The sequence below is a fragment of the Penicillium citrinum genome, assembly GCF_028827155.1.
Source record: "Penicillium citrinum strain IBT 23319 chromosome Unknown utg000002l:1.0-3833315.0:1.0-3834789.0, whole genome shotgun sequence".
NCBI lineage: Eukaryota > Fungi > Ascomycota > Eurotiomycetes > Eurotiales > Aspergillaceae > Penicillium > Penicillium citrinum.
The window spans coordinates 1-13,292 of NW_026622687.1; the positions used below are offsets into that span (position 1 = coordinate 1).

General features: G+C 44.4%; 4 protein-coding genes across 4 annotated transcripts; 2 read left to right on the plus strand and 2 right to left on the minus strand.

Annotated features, from left to right (window-relative positions):
• Positions 1 to 3,764: 3,764 nt before the first annotated feature.
• N7469_001883 (uncharacterized protein) lies at positions 3,765 to 6,023 on the minus strand (the record flags this gene model as incomplete). The annotated part of the gene is made up of 1 exon (XM_056640803.1): positions 3,765 to 6,023. The coding sequence occupies one exon, from the start codon at positions 6,021 to 6,023 to the stop codon at positions 3,765 to 3,767; it is 2,259 nt and encodes a 752-aa protein (XP_056503297.1).
• A 1,308-nt stretch (positions 6,024 to 7,331) lies between these two features.
• N7469_001884 (oxidase ustYa family protein) lies at positions 7,332 to 8,298 on the minus strand (the record flags this gene model as incomplete). Its single annotated transcript, XM_056640804.1, has 3 exons — positions 7,332 to 7,780; positions 7,836 to 7,997; positions 8,064 to 8,298. 3 exons carry the CDS (start codon positions 8,296 to 8,298, stop codon positions 7,332 to 7,334), a joined length of 846 nt encoding a protein of 281 aa, XP_056503298.1.
• An 896-nt stretch (positions 8,299 to 9,194) lies between these two features.
• N7469_001885 (uncharacterized protein) lies at positions 9,195 to 9,524 on the plus strand (the record flags this gene model as incomplete). Its single annotated transcript, XM_056640805.1, has 1 exon — positions 9,195 to 9,524. The coding sequence occupies one exon, from the start codon at positions 9,195 to 9,197 to the stop codon at positions 9,522 to 9,524; it is 330 nt and encodes a 109-aa protein (XP_056503299.1).
• Positions 9,525 to 10,509: 985 nt separating this feature from the next.
• On the plus strand, positions 10,510 to 11,604 carry N7469_001886 (ankyrin repeat domain-containing protein; the record flags this gene model as incomplete). The annotated part of the gene is made up of 1 exon (XM_056640806.1): positions 10,510 to 11,604. One exon carries the CDS (start codon positions 10,510 to 10,512, stop codon positions 11,602 to 11,604), a length of 1,095 nt encoding a protein of 364 aa, XP_056503300.1.
• Between the last annotated feature and the right edge of the window lie 1,688 nt (positions 11,605 to 13,292).

Sequence of the window (13,292 nt, forward strand, 5' to 3'; positions counted from 1 at the left end):
AGAGGAATACTTCTCATTTTTAGGGAAACTCGACTGTCTCCCTCCTGAGCTTATAGACCGGATCCTTCTACTCAGCATTTTTTCTGAGTCATATGGCAATGGATTTCACTCCGTTCTACATGTTATCTTATTGGCTTCCCAGCTCGAGGGTTTCCCGCGTCTTCAGAAGAATTTGATTAGCTCCATGAGAACCGATTTCCTACGAAAGGAGATTCTGAAGCGATCGAGTGCCTATAGCGACTACAACAGTGCCCACCCGGCTCGTCAAAAAATTTTGCCTAACGATATTATGCCGAATAACCTATTTGTCTTTCGCCATTGCCAATTAAGAGATGAGGATCTTTTGTTACAAACAATCATTGATTGCAGTTCATGCTTTGAATTCCTTCTTTCCAACCACACAATCGCACCATCATATTACAATCGTGATGGAGAAAGCCTTCTATATATTGCACTTACAAGAAGGAGGAAACGGATTGCTAGGATGATTATTGGCACCTCGACATTAGACAGACTAGCTTTACCCTTATGGTTGACCAGCGACAAGGTTGGACCATCAGCCCTCGATATAGCATCATCGGAAGATTTTGTCCTGGAGCGTGGAATATACAGAAACTCCATAGAGGAGGTAGGAAAGCCACAGTTTGATTATCACTCTTTTATATACAACGCGTTAAAGAAACACCCGCGAAGAAAAAAAATTGGGCTTAAATATATCGAACAGTTCAATCGGGATCACCCTGAAGTTATCCACAGAGAGATATCTTTCGAAAATATATCAGGAATGTGATGAAATGAGCATCGCATTTTCATATTCACTCACTTGTTGTACTATGTATCTACATACAGGTGTTTACAAGAATGCCCCATTGATAGGTAACTCAACCATCCTAACCAAGGGTTTACGGCCCTGCAGGGAAATGCTATCGAGCCATTGGCTCTTAAAGTTATGGATAATAGAGTATAGTTTCGCCAACAACAGAAAGATTTGGTATTCTGTTCACTGCTAGCACTCTGATCTTGAAATTCACAATTGACTATATCCCATCAGGTCTTGTAAACATATGACACAATAGGAGCTTGCACAGGTACATTGAAAGCAAATAAAACTGCTGAGTAATGAAAGGAGAACGTCCTTACTTAAAAGCTTTATCAATGCTGTCTGCTGACAAGCATAAAGCATAGTTCTGGTGGGAGACTTGAAGCTGCGACTATTGTAATAAATTTCGCGGCTTGGTTCGGCAATTAGGTATACCTCCAGCTATCTTTATCTGTCAAACGAGTGTCCGCCCAAAACTTCAGTGAGCTGAAAGGGTAAGAGAAGAAGTTCCATCCAGTCTTTGGATCAATGTATTGCTGTGTTTCGTGCTTTTAGCAATTGTCGAAGTTTTCGTCAAACATACCAAGATAACCTGTGTACATACATTGGAACAACTGCGGCCTAGCACTGTTTTGCTCAGAGCTGATTGAATAGTATCGCACCACCCAGTTTCAGCTTCTTTGCAAACCTCAACAGTCGTCGCTTGATTCTTGAGAACAGGCCTCGCTACCTTTATCACGAGGTCAATGGAACTATACATGGGTTAAAAAGGGGCCAATTCAACTGTTCAGAATAAGGAAAGATTATCCCCTACCACTCGATTGCGAAAAGAACAGAAGTATGTCCACTTCCCGAGTTCGGACCCAGTAGATAAAACATATTTGGGAACTCATTCACCGCGATTGTTTTGTAAGCACCAATACCGCCCTGTGCGTCCCAGTGTTGCTGCAAAGATGTTCCCTGCCGTCCAATTACACTTTTGGCTTGCCACTGGCTGAACTCAAAGCCAGTTGCTAGAATCTGCGTGCGGGACCTTTGTCAGTGTGTCACGTAGTATAAACCACAGGTTACTGACTATGAAATCGATATCAAACTCATTGCATGGCGTTGTCATTGTCCCCGGTCTGATATCTTCAATTGGGTCTTTGACCAGGCGCATTTTGGGGCTATGGAGGGAGCGAATGTAGTTGTTGTCAAGGATTCGCCGCTGAATATTTTGTGAGCTCTCATTTTGAATGGAAATATGTTAACGTACCTTGCATCCCAGGTCGGACTCAGGTATGAGTAATGGCCAATATTGCTCTGAAAACCTGATTAGCACCCAAACGACACAAAGGTCATAATGTGAATTACCGGGTGCATTTTCCATAATGTATCTCTGGCTCATCTCAGTCCTTATTTTTCTTTTCCGCTGACCGGCCGGGTTGTTGTAAAATTGTAAGAGTGTCGAGTCAAGTATCCAGAAGGTCAGCCACCGAAGAAATAAGAGCACAATAGGGAATCGGGATACAATCTTCCTGAAGGAATTGCCAAGACGATAGTTTCCCATGGTCATCGGGACATAGTGCTGCGGAGTCTTGGTGAAAAAGTGGATTAGGTGATTGCTCAATAATGAATACAGAGAACGTACCCTGATGAATTGTGTCACACTTTGGGCATCTTCAAGAATTGCAGGCACCACCTGTGAGCCAGAGCCTAAGAAAGTATCAACCATAGAAAAAGAAAAGGGTGGTAATCAATGTAACAAACATCCATTGCCAACCACAGCTACCTTCAATCCTCGGAGGTCATATTTGTTATCCCATTTCGCTGTGTGTACCACGGGACCTTTGAATTTTTCAAGCCCCAAATGCGATGGGAATTTCGGGTTTGTATAGCCCCCAACAGCGGATATCAGGATTTTCGTCTCATGTACGACCTGACCCCCAGTTCTCAAATCTAGAAGAAACACAGTCCAAGTACTAGAACCTTCATTCCATTCTGCACCTTTCCACTCGACTTGAAGCTTTGTCTTTCGAGGAACTTGATATGCAGAAGCAAGGCGCTGGATGTAGGAAAGGATCTCACTCTGACTGGGAAAAATGCTAGAAATCTCTTTATTCGGGAACCAAGAGAGTGAATATAAAACCCCCGGAATATCCACTCCGCAGCCGGGATCTAATAGCACTTAGCAAGCTTCTTAGAGTTATGGTTCGATGCTTCCACGGAGCTTTGATGGAACCGATTAAAGTGAAATTGGTCTCTCCTTACATTTGTTCGCGGCCCATGCTCCCCTGTCTCGGCAGCTCGATCGTAGATCACGTAGTCGTCCACGTTCAACTGCCGCTGGAGCTGACATGCCATATTGATACCCGACAGGCCAGCTCCGATGATAACCACATCGCTGAACATCCTATCTTTCATGTCCAGGTTATAGACTTGTTGCTTTTGCTGACAGAAAACGGACGGAAGGCGACTGCTACCAAAGAAACGGGTATCTATAAGAGCGGGCCTTCGTTTTAGCTGTTTCCAAGGTTGAAACGATAAAGTTTTCTGATTTGAATAATCAGACCATTCTTTATCTCTGGGTGGACTTATTACTCACTACCGATTAATTGCTTGGAGAGATTCTCGTATTCGTGCGGTGGACCAAAATTTGTCACCAGAATATGTTTAATTCAGTTAAAATAGCCTCTCTAAAATGATTGCTTTTGATCGCGAGCGAATGGCATTTAACCTTTTAGTATACATTTTCAAAGTACAGTATTATTTGGAGCAATAGAGAATGCATGAATACAGAGAATCAACAAACTACCTTAGGCTTGCAAACTACTCTAGTCTAATTTCTTATTACATATGGGTTTTGTATTTCCCGAGCCTGTACATGAATTCAGCATTTCAAATCTACACTGCAATTCCGCATCACAATGTGACCTCCGTAACTGGTAATTGTTAAGGCGTGGAATCAACGTCTTACACCTAGGTACCTCAACTCATGCACGGCCTTTTCTACCTCCTGACCAAATTCTGAGGATACAAATTTCCCTTTCGGCTCACAATTTTGAGAGCGCTTGCGCTTGCGATTCGCTGAAATTACAGCTAGGACTGAACGTAATTTCACCGACTCGGCTCGTTCGAAATCGAATATTACAACTTGCCCAATTTCAGGGTTATACCTCCAATTGCGAGGAGCAGGATCTTTCTGAATAATTCCCTCGTCATGGATTGCCGTAAGTGACTCCATCAACTTGGGAATGAGCGCTGCTTTGCCAATATCCCTTATGGCAGCATCAAATGATATCCCGCCGGGGCTGAGAAGCATCATATGTTCGAGATACGCGATTCCATCATAACTGTAAGGATGAACGAGATCAATGCTCCCCAGGTGCAGGGGTACATAAACCCCTTGGATTGGTGTGAGGCGATTGTAGATGAAAGCCTCATGGCGAAGTTGTTCGCGAAACTCCCGGACTGTGCATTTTGCAGGCATAGTATATCCATGCGATGAAAGAGTGACTTTCAGCAGGGCACCTCGCGAGCCGTGAATACCTAGTGTTTCACAGTCGGCATTGATGGTCTCAGTAAGTTGCTGTCGCAATTTTCTGAGAAAGGAATGTCCCGTGATGACATGATGGGTCTTGCCGTGGTCACGAACATTTGGACAGGCCATATCGAGTTCCCCTCCGTGGACTAAGCCACGAAGACATTTCAACGTACAATAACGGCGATGGTTGTCCTCAGAGAATGAGCCTGCTTTCGAGTGGGTGGGTGAAGAAGCATTGGTTGACATTTGTTTTCGTTCAATGCTACTGTGGGAATGTGGGCCCCTGCTCGGAGTATCTGGATCGTTTTCTTCATCTGAACTGCCATCTGGCAAGGAGATTCGGCAGCTGCTGTGGGTGGACTTGCGTCTTGTGCGACGTAGCTGTATTGGAGACCGGGTGAAATCCAGGAATTTTGCGGGACGGTATTCGGAAGATGGGACTTCATGTTCCGGGATTTCGTCCAGAAGTTCAGCAGGAATCACCTCCCAAATAGGAAGTTTGTTGATTGTATTTACACTCCAGGCCTGACTTCGAGAGGGCAGCTTTAGTGCTTGAAGCGTAAAGGCCAAAGATTGGCCCACGGCGGTCAGGTGTAAACGGTTGGGGCTACTTGAATTTGGATCCCATCCGGTGTCCACACCAACATCGCCTTTTGGAACAGACAGATGGTAGAGAAGCGTAGATGGATCGTCATCACTGATTCGAAGATATATGTCCGTTTCACCTGTACTCAGGACGGCCACGGGTCTCATAGCCCTCAGCATGTAGTCATATGGCTGAGAAAGCAGTGCGAGAAGAGCTCGCTGGAATCGTATCTTAGGGGCTTCATCATCCTTTCTAATAACCAGATCATCAACATCGATGTCGCCCAGGCCCTCATATATATGCCCCAGAGACACTTTATGTGGAGATTTGTATTCTTTTATGTAGGCAGCGACACGATGTACTGATTCGGAGGACTCGCTTGGAATATTGTAAACGCAATATTGATCGGCTCGGGGTCGTTTCATAGGAGGCCGCGAGGTCTTCGGCCCACTTTCTTGGACACTAGATGATCTATTTTCCCGAGCAGCTATACGTGGAGAACGTCGCCGTTCCGAGCGACCGCGGATATTCATACTCTGAAAGCTCTCTTGCAATTCGTCATCAGGACTTAGCGTATTAGAATGGTTCTCGAAACGGATGGACCCTTTTAAACCGAAGGTTTGTCGAAGCTGCGTGTCTTTGTAGAGCTCTTCAACAATTCTCGACACATGATCTTCGACAGTCTGGCGAAGGAAGTGATTCAGATCAAGCTCAGACCCGATCAGTTGCCGGCGGACATTTTCGCCCATCTCCTCAAGTGTATGAAGTGAGGTGAACAGTTTGTCTTTGACCAAGGATGATTCCATAAGCAACCGCCATATTTTTTCTTGTTCGAGCGGGAAAGATTCCCAGGCCCTGAGTTTCCGGGGGCGAAGTTTGTTACGAGCATTGCTGGGATCGCCGCGAGTCGACTGCGTTTCGTCCGTTTGAATGTCAAGGTTGAGAAATAAATGTTTGTGAAGGCCATCAAGAAATGTGGGGAGGTCGGTTTTCGAAGAACGCTGTCGCGAAATTGAAAGCTGCTGCTGGGATGCTGAAAGCCGTTCTTCAGCCGCTGCTAGCTGCTGCCGAAGCAGCTCAACTTCCGAAGACATGTGGATTCACGGCCGTGAATGCGCTTGTGACAGGAGATTTTCGAGCTGGACTGGTTTATGATCGCGTCGCAACACGTGCAAGGGAGGAACACGGCAAATGGAAAATCGTTTCCCCGACCATTCATACAATTCCTTAGAAGCGTCCCATGTTGACTAATTAGATTCCTGTAACTATTCTTTAGTGAAAACGAAGAGAGTTGCACACTGCATTTCACTGGTTCACATGTTGAAAGCCCGTTCACTTTGATGAGATACATATCCTGATCGACCATAACATAGAGCAGTTACATCAAGGTCTCGATCTCGGGTAAGGTTAGCAGTGAAGCCAGTGTGTTAAATCTTGCGTTGTCCTCGAGTGTCTCTGACCACTGTGAGATTCCTAGTTCGAGGCTGTCTTATCCGAAGGTCTATATTATTCAGGGTGTCTCCGCTAACTCTGTTGTGGATGTAGGCGATGGGACAGAATGGTCGTTGAAATGCCCGTCATTTCGAGAAATTTTTTTTTATCTCGGTCATCTCGCTTCGCCTGATTTCCCGGGGTTGATTTATATATTTTGCCTCAGTCGCGGCTTAATCGGCTGGGCGACATTGCGGCGATTCATTGTGAGTGGAATTTTCGATCACTGCCGCTGCCTTCAGCTGACGAGTCCTTCAGTGTATATTCGTTTTGGTTGACAACAGCGCGAGAGCGAATATATATATTTTCAAATCTCTTTTCAATGCCAGGCCGAAGATTTCTTTTCGGAGAGTCTCGAGAATTTTTCTCGCTATATCGAGATATTCGACAGATTGCTGAAGCATTGTACGACAAGCCGCATCCTCCTACATCAATCATCTGTGAATCATGACGTCCAATATCTAAGTCGATACATTTCCGGGATTTGAACTCCCTGGAAAGTAGTCTTACGCGCTGAGGTTATGAAAGCGAAAGGTAAAAATCAACAGCCTCGTTTTCAGGATGAAAGACAGGTATATGATCATATATGCTTGAATAAGCTGAACATATTTGTATACACAACCACTGTCTGTACCTACCACGGTCTCTGCCCTATGTCCATTAATTTCTCAGACCAACTGTTTGCTTCAAAACTTGATATACTATATACACCACTCGCGAGGCTTAAACTTCAACATGAACGAACTTACGAATGGAAATTGTGGATGAATGTATATGGATATTATATAATAATATGAATTGTATGCATAGTTATATCGCGTCGTTTACGTCACATATCAGATGAGTAAGCTGATCAACTATTTAACTAATTAAATAGCTATCCTATGCATTCGTTGACGAAATCCATGTCTTCAGAGATGGGGCTCAATCCGAGCTGTCCGTTGTCCCCTTCTGGAAACCCAATTTTTGATTGCTTCGGAGTTTCGACAAGTGTGCTCACGCTCTGTTTGCCCGAGATAAAACGTGACTGGATAAGGTAGAGAAGTATTCGCCAGGACAGGCTTTAAAGTAACCGGCGTCAGGTCGCCGCAGCAAAGCAAGGCCTGTCGAAGATGGTCAACACAGTGATCAAGATGCATTTGGCGGTACTCGGGCGGAAGAGCCATGGATTTTGCGTAGTAATCAAGGTTTAGATGTTTGCGGATGGCGTTCAAACAATGAAGACTGTGCAACACATCTGGACCACCGTAAACCCCTTCTTTGGGTATCCTCCCACCGCTGGGCATATTTGAGAGTTTGGGGAGTGTACTGTCAAGGTTCAGAAGTGACACCTCGGGCTCCTCCAAGCGAAAGTAACGCCCTGGATCCAAACCATGTTATTTTGGCTTACGTGCACAGAATGGACTTATACTTACCACCTATAAGTTCATTCCAGTTCTTATCGATTTCAGTGTTTGGGAAACCGGTGTACCGCGGTTCGTTCTTGTCCCAAGAGGAAATGAGACTTCCATCTGAATCGTCTCTGATAGCGTTTGTGAACCGCCGTTTCTCGGATTTGAATAACAGTTTGGAATGATCTCAGGTTAATACCATTAGCTTAATATCCACCAAAGCTCTAAGGGAGCAAAATCTGAGGTACTAACCAAAGTCGGGGGTAGCCCATATCACGCCCTCGTCCGGAACGCTAGGAAACAACATGCCTTCCCAAATGGGTTTGAACCACAAAATGAGGGCCACGAAGAACCATGCATTAAGACGGAACAATTGCACAAATAGCGTCGATGTACTTGACGTGGTTCTAAAGGTTCTCTCATCAGGGACAATGCAAGAACTGTCCCTCAGGCTAGTATACATGGGTTCACTTTGACTGTCAGTCATTCTCCAAAGGCGTTGGATTCAGGCCAACTAGTTCACTTTTCTTTTTCCAAACAACCCCAGAAAACTTCTGCTATAGGATATAAGACAGCAAGTATTCAATTTAACTTCTGATGACCCAGAAATTTGCCATAGTATGCTTTATTGTTGTAGTGCCCTATACTTGGCTCAATTGGATTCACATAGAAGAGTTGTGCTACCCGATCAATCAATAGTTATTAAAGTCCCCTTTGCTAAATACCGTACCAATATCGGTTGAAATCATATTTTAATCCAGTAAAGACAACAATGCTTTGACTAAACGGATCCTTCGTCCTCTATCCCCTCCCCTACATGTTAACGAGTCCCGCCAAAATGTACAATGTTTTCGCGGTCAATACTCAACCCGGATTAATACAGTAGCTCTCTAAGCCGCAAACAAAAGCACCTCCCATAACTCAATTTCCTACATGGTTAAGCAATCATTCATAATCTAGACTGGCATTATTGTAATTTATCAAATATTAAGAACTTTTTTAGATACACGCTGAAATATGCGTCCTGCATTGGTCTATTGATCTTCTCGAAGCTGTGATTAATCACGTTACTCATGAGTGTGCGCTTTGGAAGCTCTAACATATGATATGATTATTTTAATGTGTAATAGAATTATTTCAGCCTAGTTTCTAGCGAAGTGTACTTTGGGTCAGGGTACATACTGGGTTGTTGTGTGTGCAAAGGTAAGAAACACATATAATGCGGACTCCTTGCACCTTTCTGGTCTATACCTCAACTCAGCATTGTGCTCAAGTTCCCCATTATTGTAAAAAAGATCCAGAATTCACAGGGTGAGTTTTGTTCTCTCTGGTGCCTCAAATTCTCAGTTAACAAGTTAAGCTTCAGCACCCAAATAGTCTAAAATGTACCTCTGGGGCATGATTCTCGCTTTTACCATGGCATCATCTGCATTTCCCTTGGACCATGTTACCCAGGTCCCTTCTTGGCTGAAGCTCGATGTTCTCAAACGTTTCAATGAGGGCGGAGCTCCCATGAATTCTACGGTCCCTATCGACAATAAAGAGTCATCCACTGATGTCACCGGTCGCGGAAAAGAAGTCTCTATAGATATCGCAAGGCGCATCGAACAGAGCAACCAAACCATTGACATCGCCAAACGAGGTGATGAGCACGATGCTATCAACAGACCCAAACTTGCGAGTAGGCTCGGGGCGTCTGTCTTCGTGGCTTAAGTAGAAAGCCTTCCCCAAAACCTCAACCTATTTTCTGTGCCGTGAATTTGTGAAATCCATCAGCTTGTTACAAACCGTGGATTGGTTAATAACATCCATGCGAGTATATTGCGCTAGAATAAGTTTGAAGTTTTCAATTACATATAAATCAATAATTTTCACAATAGATACGCACATATGCATTCAGAAGAGTAATTACGTGGCCCTTATACAATTGAAAAATTGGGAGGGCGACTGTGGAGGAAGTCTAAACAAACCTTCTGTTGACCAGCCACCGACGAATCGTAAGGTATAAAGAGCCCAGCGAGTATCAAAATCCAATATTGATTCTTCGAGACCGTTACCGAGTTGGAGCTAGGCGGCAAAAGGGTCCCCTCGCCTTCTGACGTAATAGGAGGGAATGACAACAGACGCGTTAACAGCTTCCGTAGCAATTTTTGCATCGTCGTTTTCTATGTCTTAGATATCTGCACTGCATAAACTTGGTTGCCATAGCTAGCAGGTCTTGCCCTTCTGGCTGAGAAAATGATGTGACCGAGGCTCTTTGGCGTGATTCTTTGTCGAAAATTTGAGTACAGACTCACGTATGTAAAGTCGAAACATAGCTTTGGCGCACATTCAGTTATTGCTGGGAGACAGCTTCCATGGTAGATATGCATATCAAAAATTGGTCACATGAAGGCGTTTCTTTTCAAGTCTACATGTACACAAGACTTGAACATTATCAGAACCCCCCGAACTCCTGATCTATTGGTGCATCGGGGCTAGGGTGGCAATCTGCTATTAAAAATAGTATGCCTTGAATGCTCCTAGGAGCATTTTTCAGTTTCCTTAGGACCGAAAGTATATAAAACACAAAAGCCATCGCTATAATGAGTCTATTCGATTGCCGAATGAATCTATTATCCTTTCTTATTTTGGCCCCGTTATAGCATCAATATCTCACTAAGCGTCAGCTCTGCTATATCTTCTCTTTCAGGCAAGGATGCTTTTGTCACTCCCTCTTGAATTACTTGTATGGGTTTGCCATCATATCGACGAAGAAAGTCTTCTAGCTTTACGATATGTCTCCCGCAAACTATACCCTATTGCAACAGAACGACTTTTCTCTCTTATCAGCTCTGAGCAGCCCGGTCCGTTATACCGAGCTGTGAGAGACAAGCGACTTGATATCGCAAGGATTTTCTTGACGAAATACAGTGCCGATATAAATGCCGAGTATGCGGGATGTACACCCATCCTGCTCGCTGTCGAAGCACGAAATCTCGAGGCCGTGAAATTCTTACTAAACGAGGAAGATATCGACGTCAATTATCAAGATCACTCTGGCCACAGTCCATTACATTGTGCAATCCTCAACAGTAGTCTTGCGATCTTTGAGCGGCTCATCAGCTTCGAATCGACAAACGTGAACCTGCCAAACTGGATGGGAATCCCGCCAATTACAACAAGCCTGTTACACAACCAATCATACATGTTACAAGCGCTTTTACAACATCCTCAAATTGAAATCAACGCGCTTGACCGGTTAGATCAAAGTCCCGTCATGTGGGCCGTCGAACGGGAAAATTACGGAGCTCTCCACATACTTGGGAAGGATACTCGAGCGGACTTCAATTGTCGCGACTTGTCAGGAGATACACCACTACTTCGAGCGGTGAAAAAGCATACAGAGCCTTCGGCCATCAAACTCGTTGATTGTCTTCTTTGTTGCAACAACATCGACATCAATTCAAAGGACAAACACCTTCGGACAACTTTCTGGTACGCGGTGGACTCATGCAGTGAGAGCTTGGTCCGCTTATTACTGGACCGAGAAGGCCTGGAGATCAACGAAGTCGATGCAAATGGCTGGACACCTCTTGCGGTAGCGGCTACACGTGGAAACCTGTTAATCTTGAATCTTCTACTTGAACAGCGGAATATTTTGGTTAACGCCGTTTCACCAGGGGCAGTATCTCCTCTGCTTGCAGCATGCTCAGAAAATGATACTACTATAGTCGAGCGACTTGTTGAGCAAAAAGGCATAGCTATTAACGAAATAGGGGAGAGCCCATACTCGCCTACTCGCCTGCTCTGACAGATACAAGGATACAAGCTACTCTTTGTGCACTCCCCTCATACGCGCTTGTACAATGGGCTATCTTGACATTGTGAGGCTTTTGATAAACAACGAAAACCTTGATTTGAACGCTGTCGATGGCCAAGGCCGAACTGCATTTTGCTGGGCCGCGGCTAGGGGACACCGTAAAATTTGTTGCCTCTTACTTGCCCAGCCTGGTATTCGAATAAGATTGGAAGATGTGAATGGAGTAGCGGCATATCATGCTTCGAAAATTTATCGCCATCCACTTGTTTCAGTCTTATGCAAAGCCCTTAGATCTCAAAGTACGAAGGAACGTTTCAGCCGATATTCTTGACGTATCTGCATAACCGGGAAGTTGTATTCAGCCACTACGGCGTGAGGTAAGGTCCAGAACGCTGCTGGTTTCTTGGCTATTTCTGACCTTCCTTTGACATCATATAGGATCTATAGAATGAAAATGAAAGATAAAAGTAGAACCCAACCAGCTGGTTGATGCGTTACTATTTGAAGCGGATAACGATCCCTCTGTGCATAACGGAGCACACAGGCCCGCCCACTTTGAGGGTAGGGTGAAAGAATTGCATTTGTCCCAACTGATTCAACAAAAATTTCAAGCTTCGCTCATTGCATAAGATTAGGTCAAGCTCTCAATATTGATACAGTATCTAAGACATTCCACCGCGTAACTAAACCTTTTTCATCAAGGTATGAAAAAGAAATAGAAGTTTTTGATTCAGTGTTCTACTGTAGCGAGAATCATACTGTACTCGAGTTAACTAGAGGTCGGATTGGAAAGGCGCAATTCAATAAGTATTTCATTGATTCTGAGCATAAATGGATTTAGCTGATTGTCTCAGGTAAAGAACATGCATAATTCGTTTCCAATTTGTTGACCATGAGGATTCAATACTTACGAGCGGACCGAGAGCCCATCATTTACTCAGGAATATATTTAAGAGCTCTTGTCACTACTCAATGATGCTTTTAGCTTTCTATGCACCAAAAGTCAATTTGATGCTTCAGGTCCGCTTTTTCTCTCACGAGAGGATAGTAGTCGCAAGTATTATCAAAACTCAAGCATGCCACAATCGAATTTAATGCAAATCAGTGCAATATTGAATACGCCTCGTAAGTACATTACAACAGAAGCTGAATCGCTTCACTGGATAACAAATATGCGGCAGCAGTCCCTCAAAAAGGTAGACAGTCCCCAAGCGACCTCAGATCTTCACTACGCGTAGGTGATGTTTCTGTGGAAACAAAGACCGGCTCGTCCAATTGCTTTTCGGAGAGTCAAACTAGTGAAATAAAACTTTTCGTTCGAAAAAGAAGAAACGAAGAGGTGAAAGGGAAACGAAAAGCGAGAGAATTGGAAAGGAGAACATTGAAGCTTTTGCCTGAGCCCGCATATGCTCCACCCGCCCAAGTCTTGTATCGTGTCATGCGAGACGGTACTGCAGACCTCCGACCGATTCCATTAGGGACAAATTTGCCCTGGAAAAGCCTTCCTTGTGTTTTCTCAGCGTCACTCGCAGAATGGGAAGTTAACCGCGGCGACATTGTGATCGTGGACATAGGAGAAGAGAGGGATGATTTTGCCAAGGTGTCCGACCTGCGCCGATTACCCGACGGGCGTTATGTCGTCGTCTATGCGTGGCTGTACACAAGAGGGGAAATCTGCC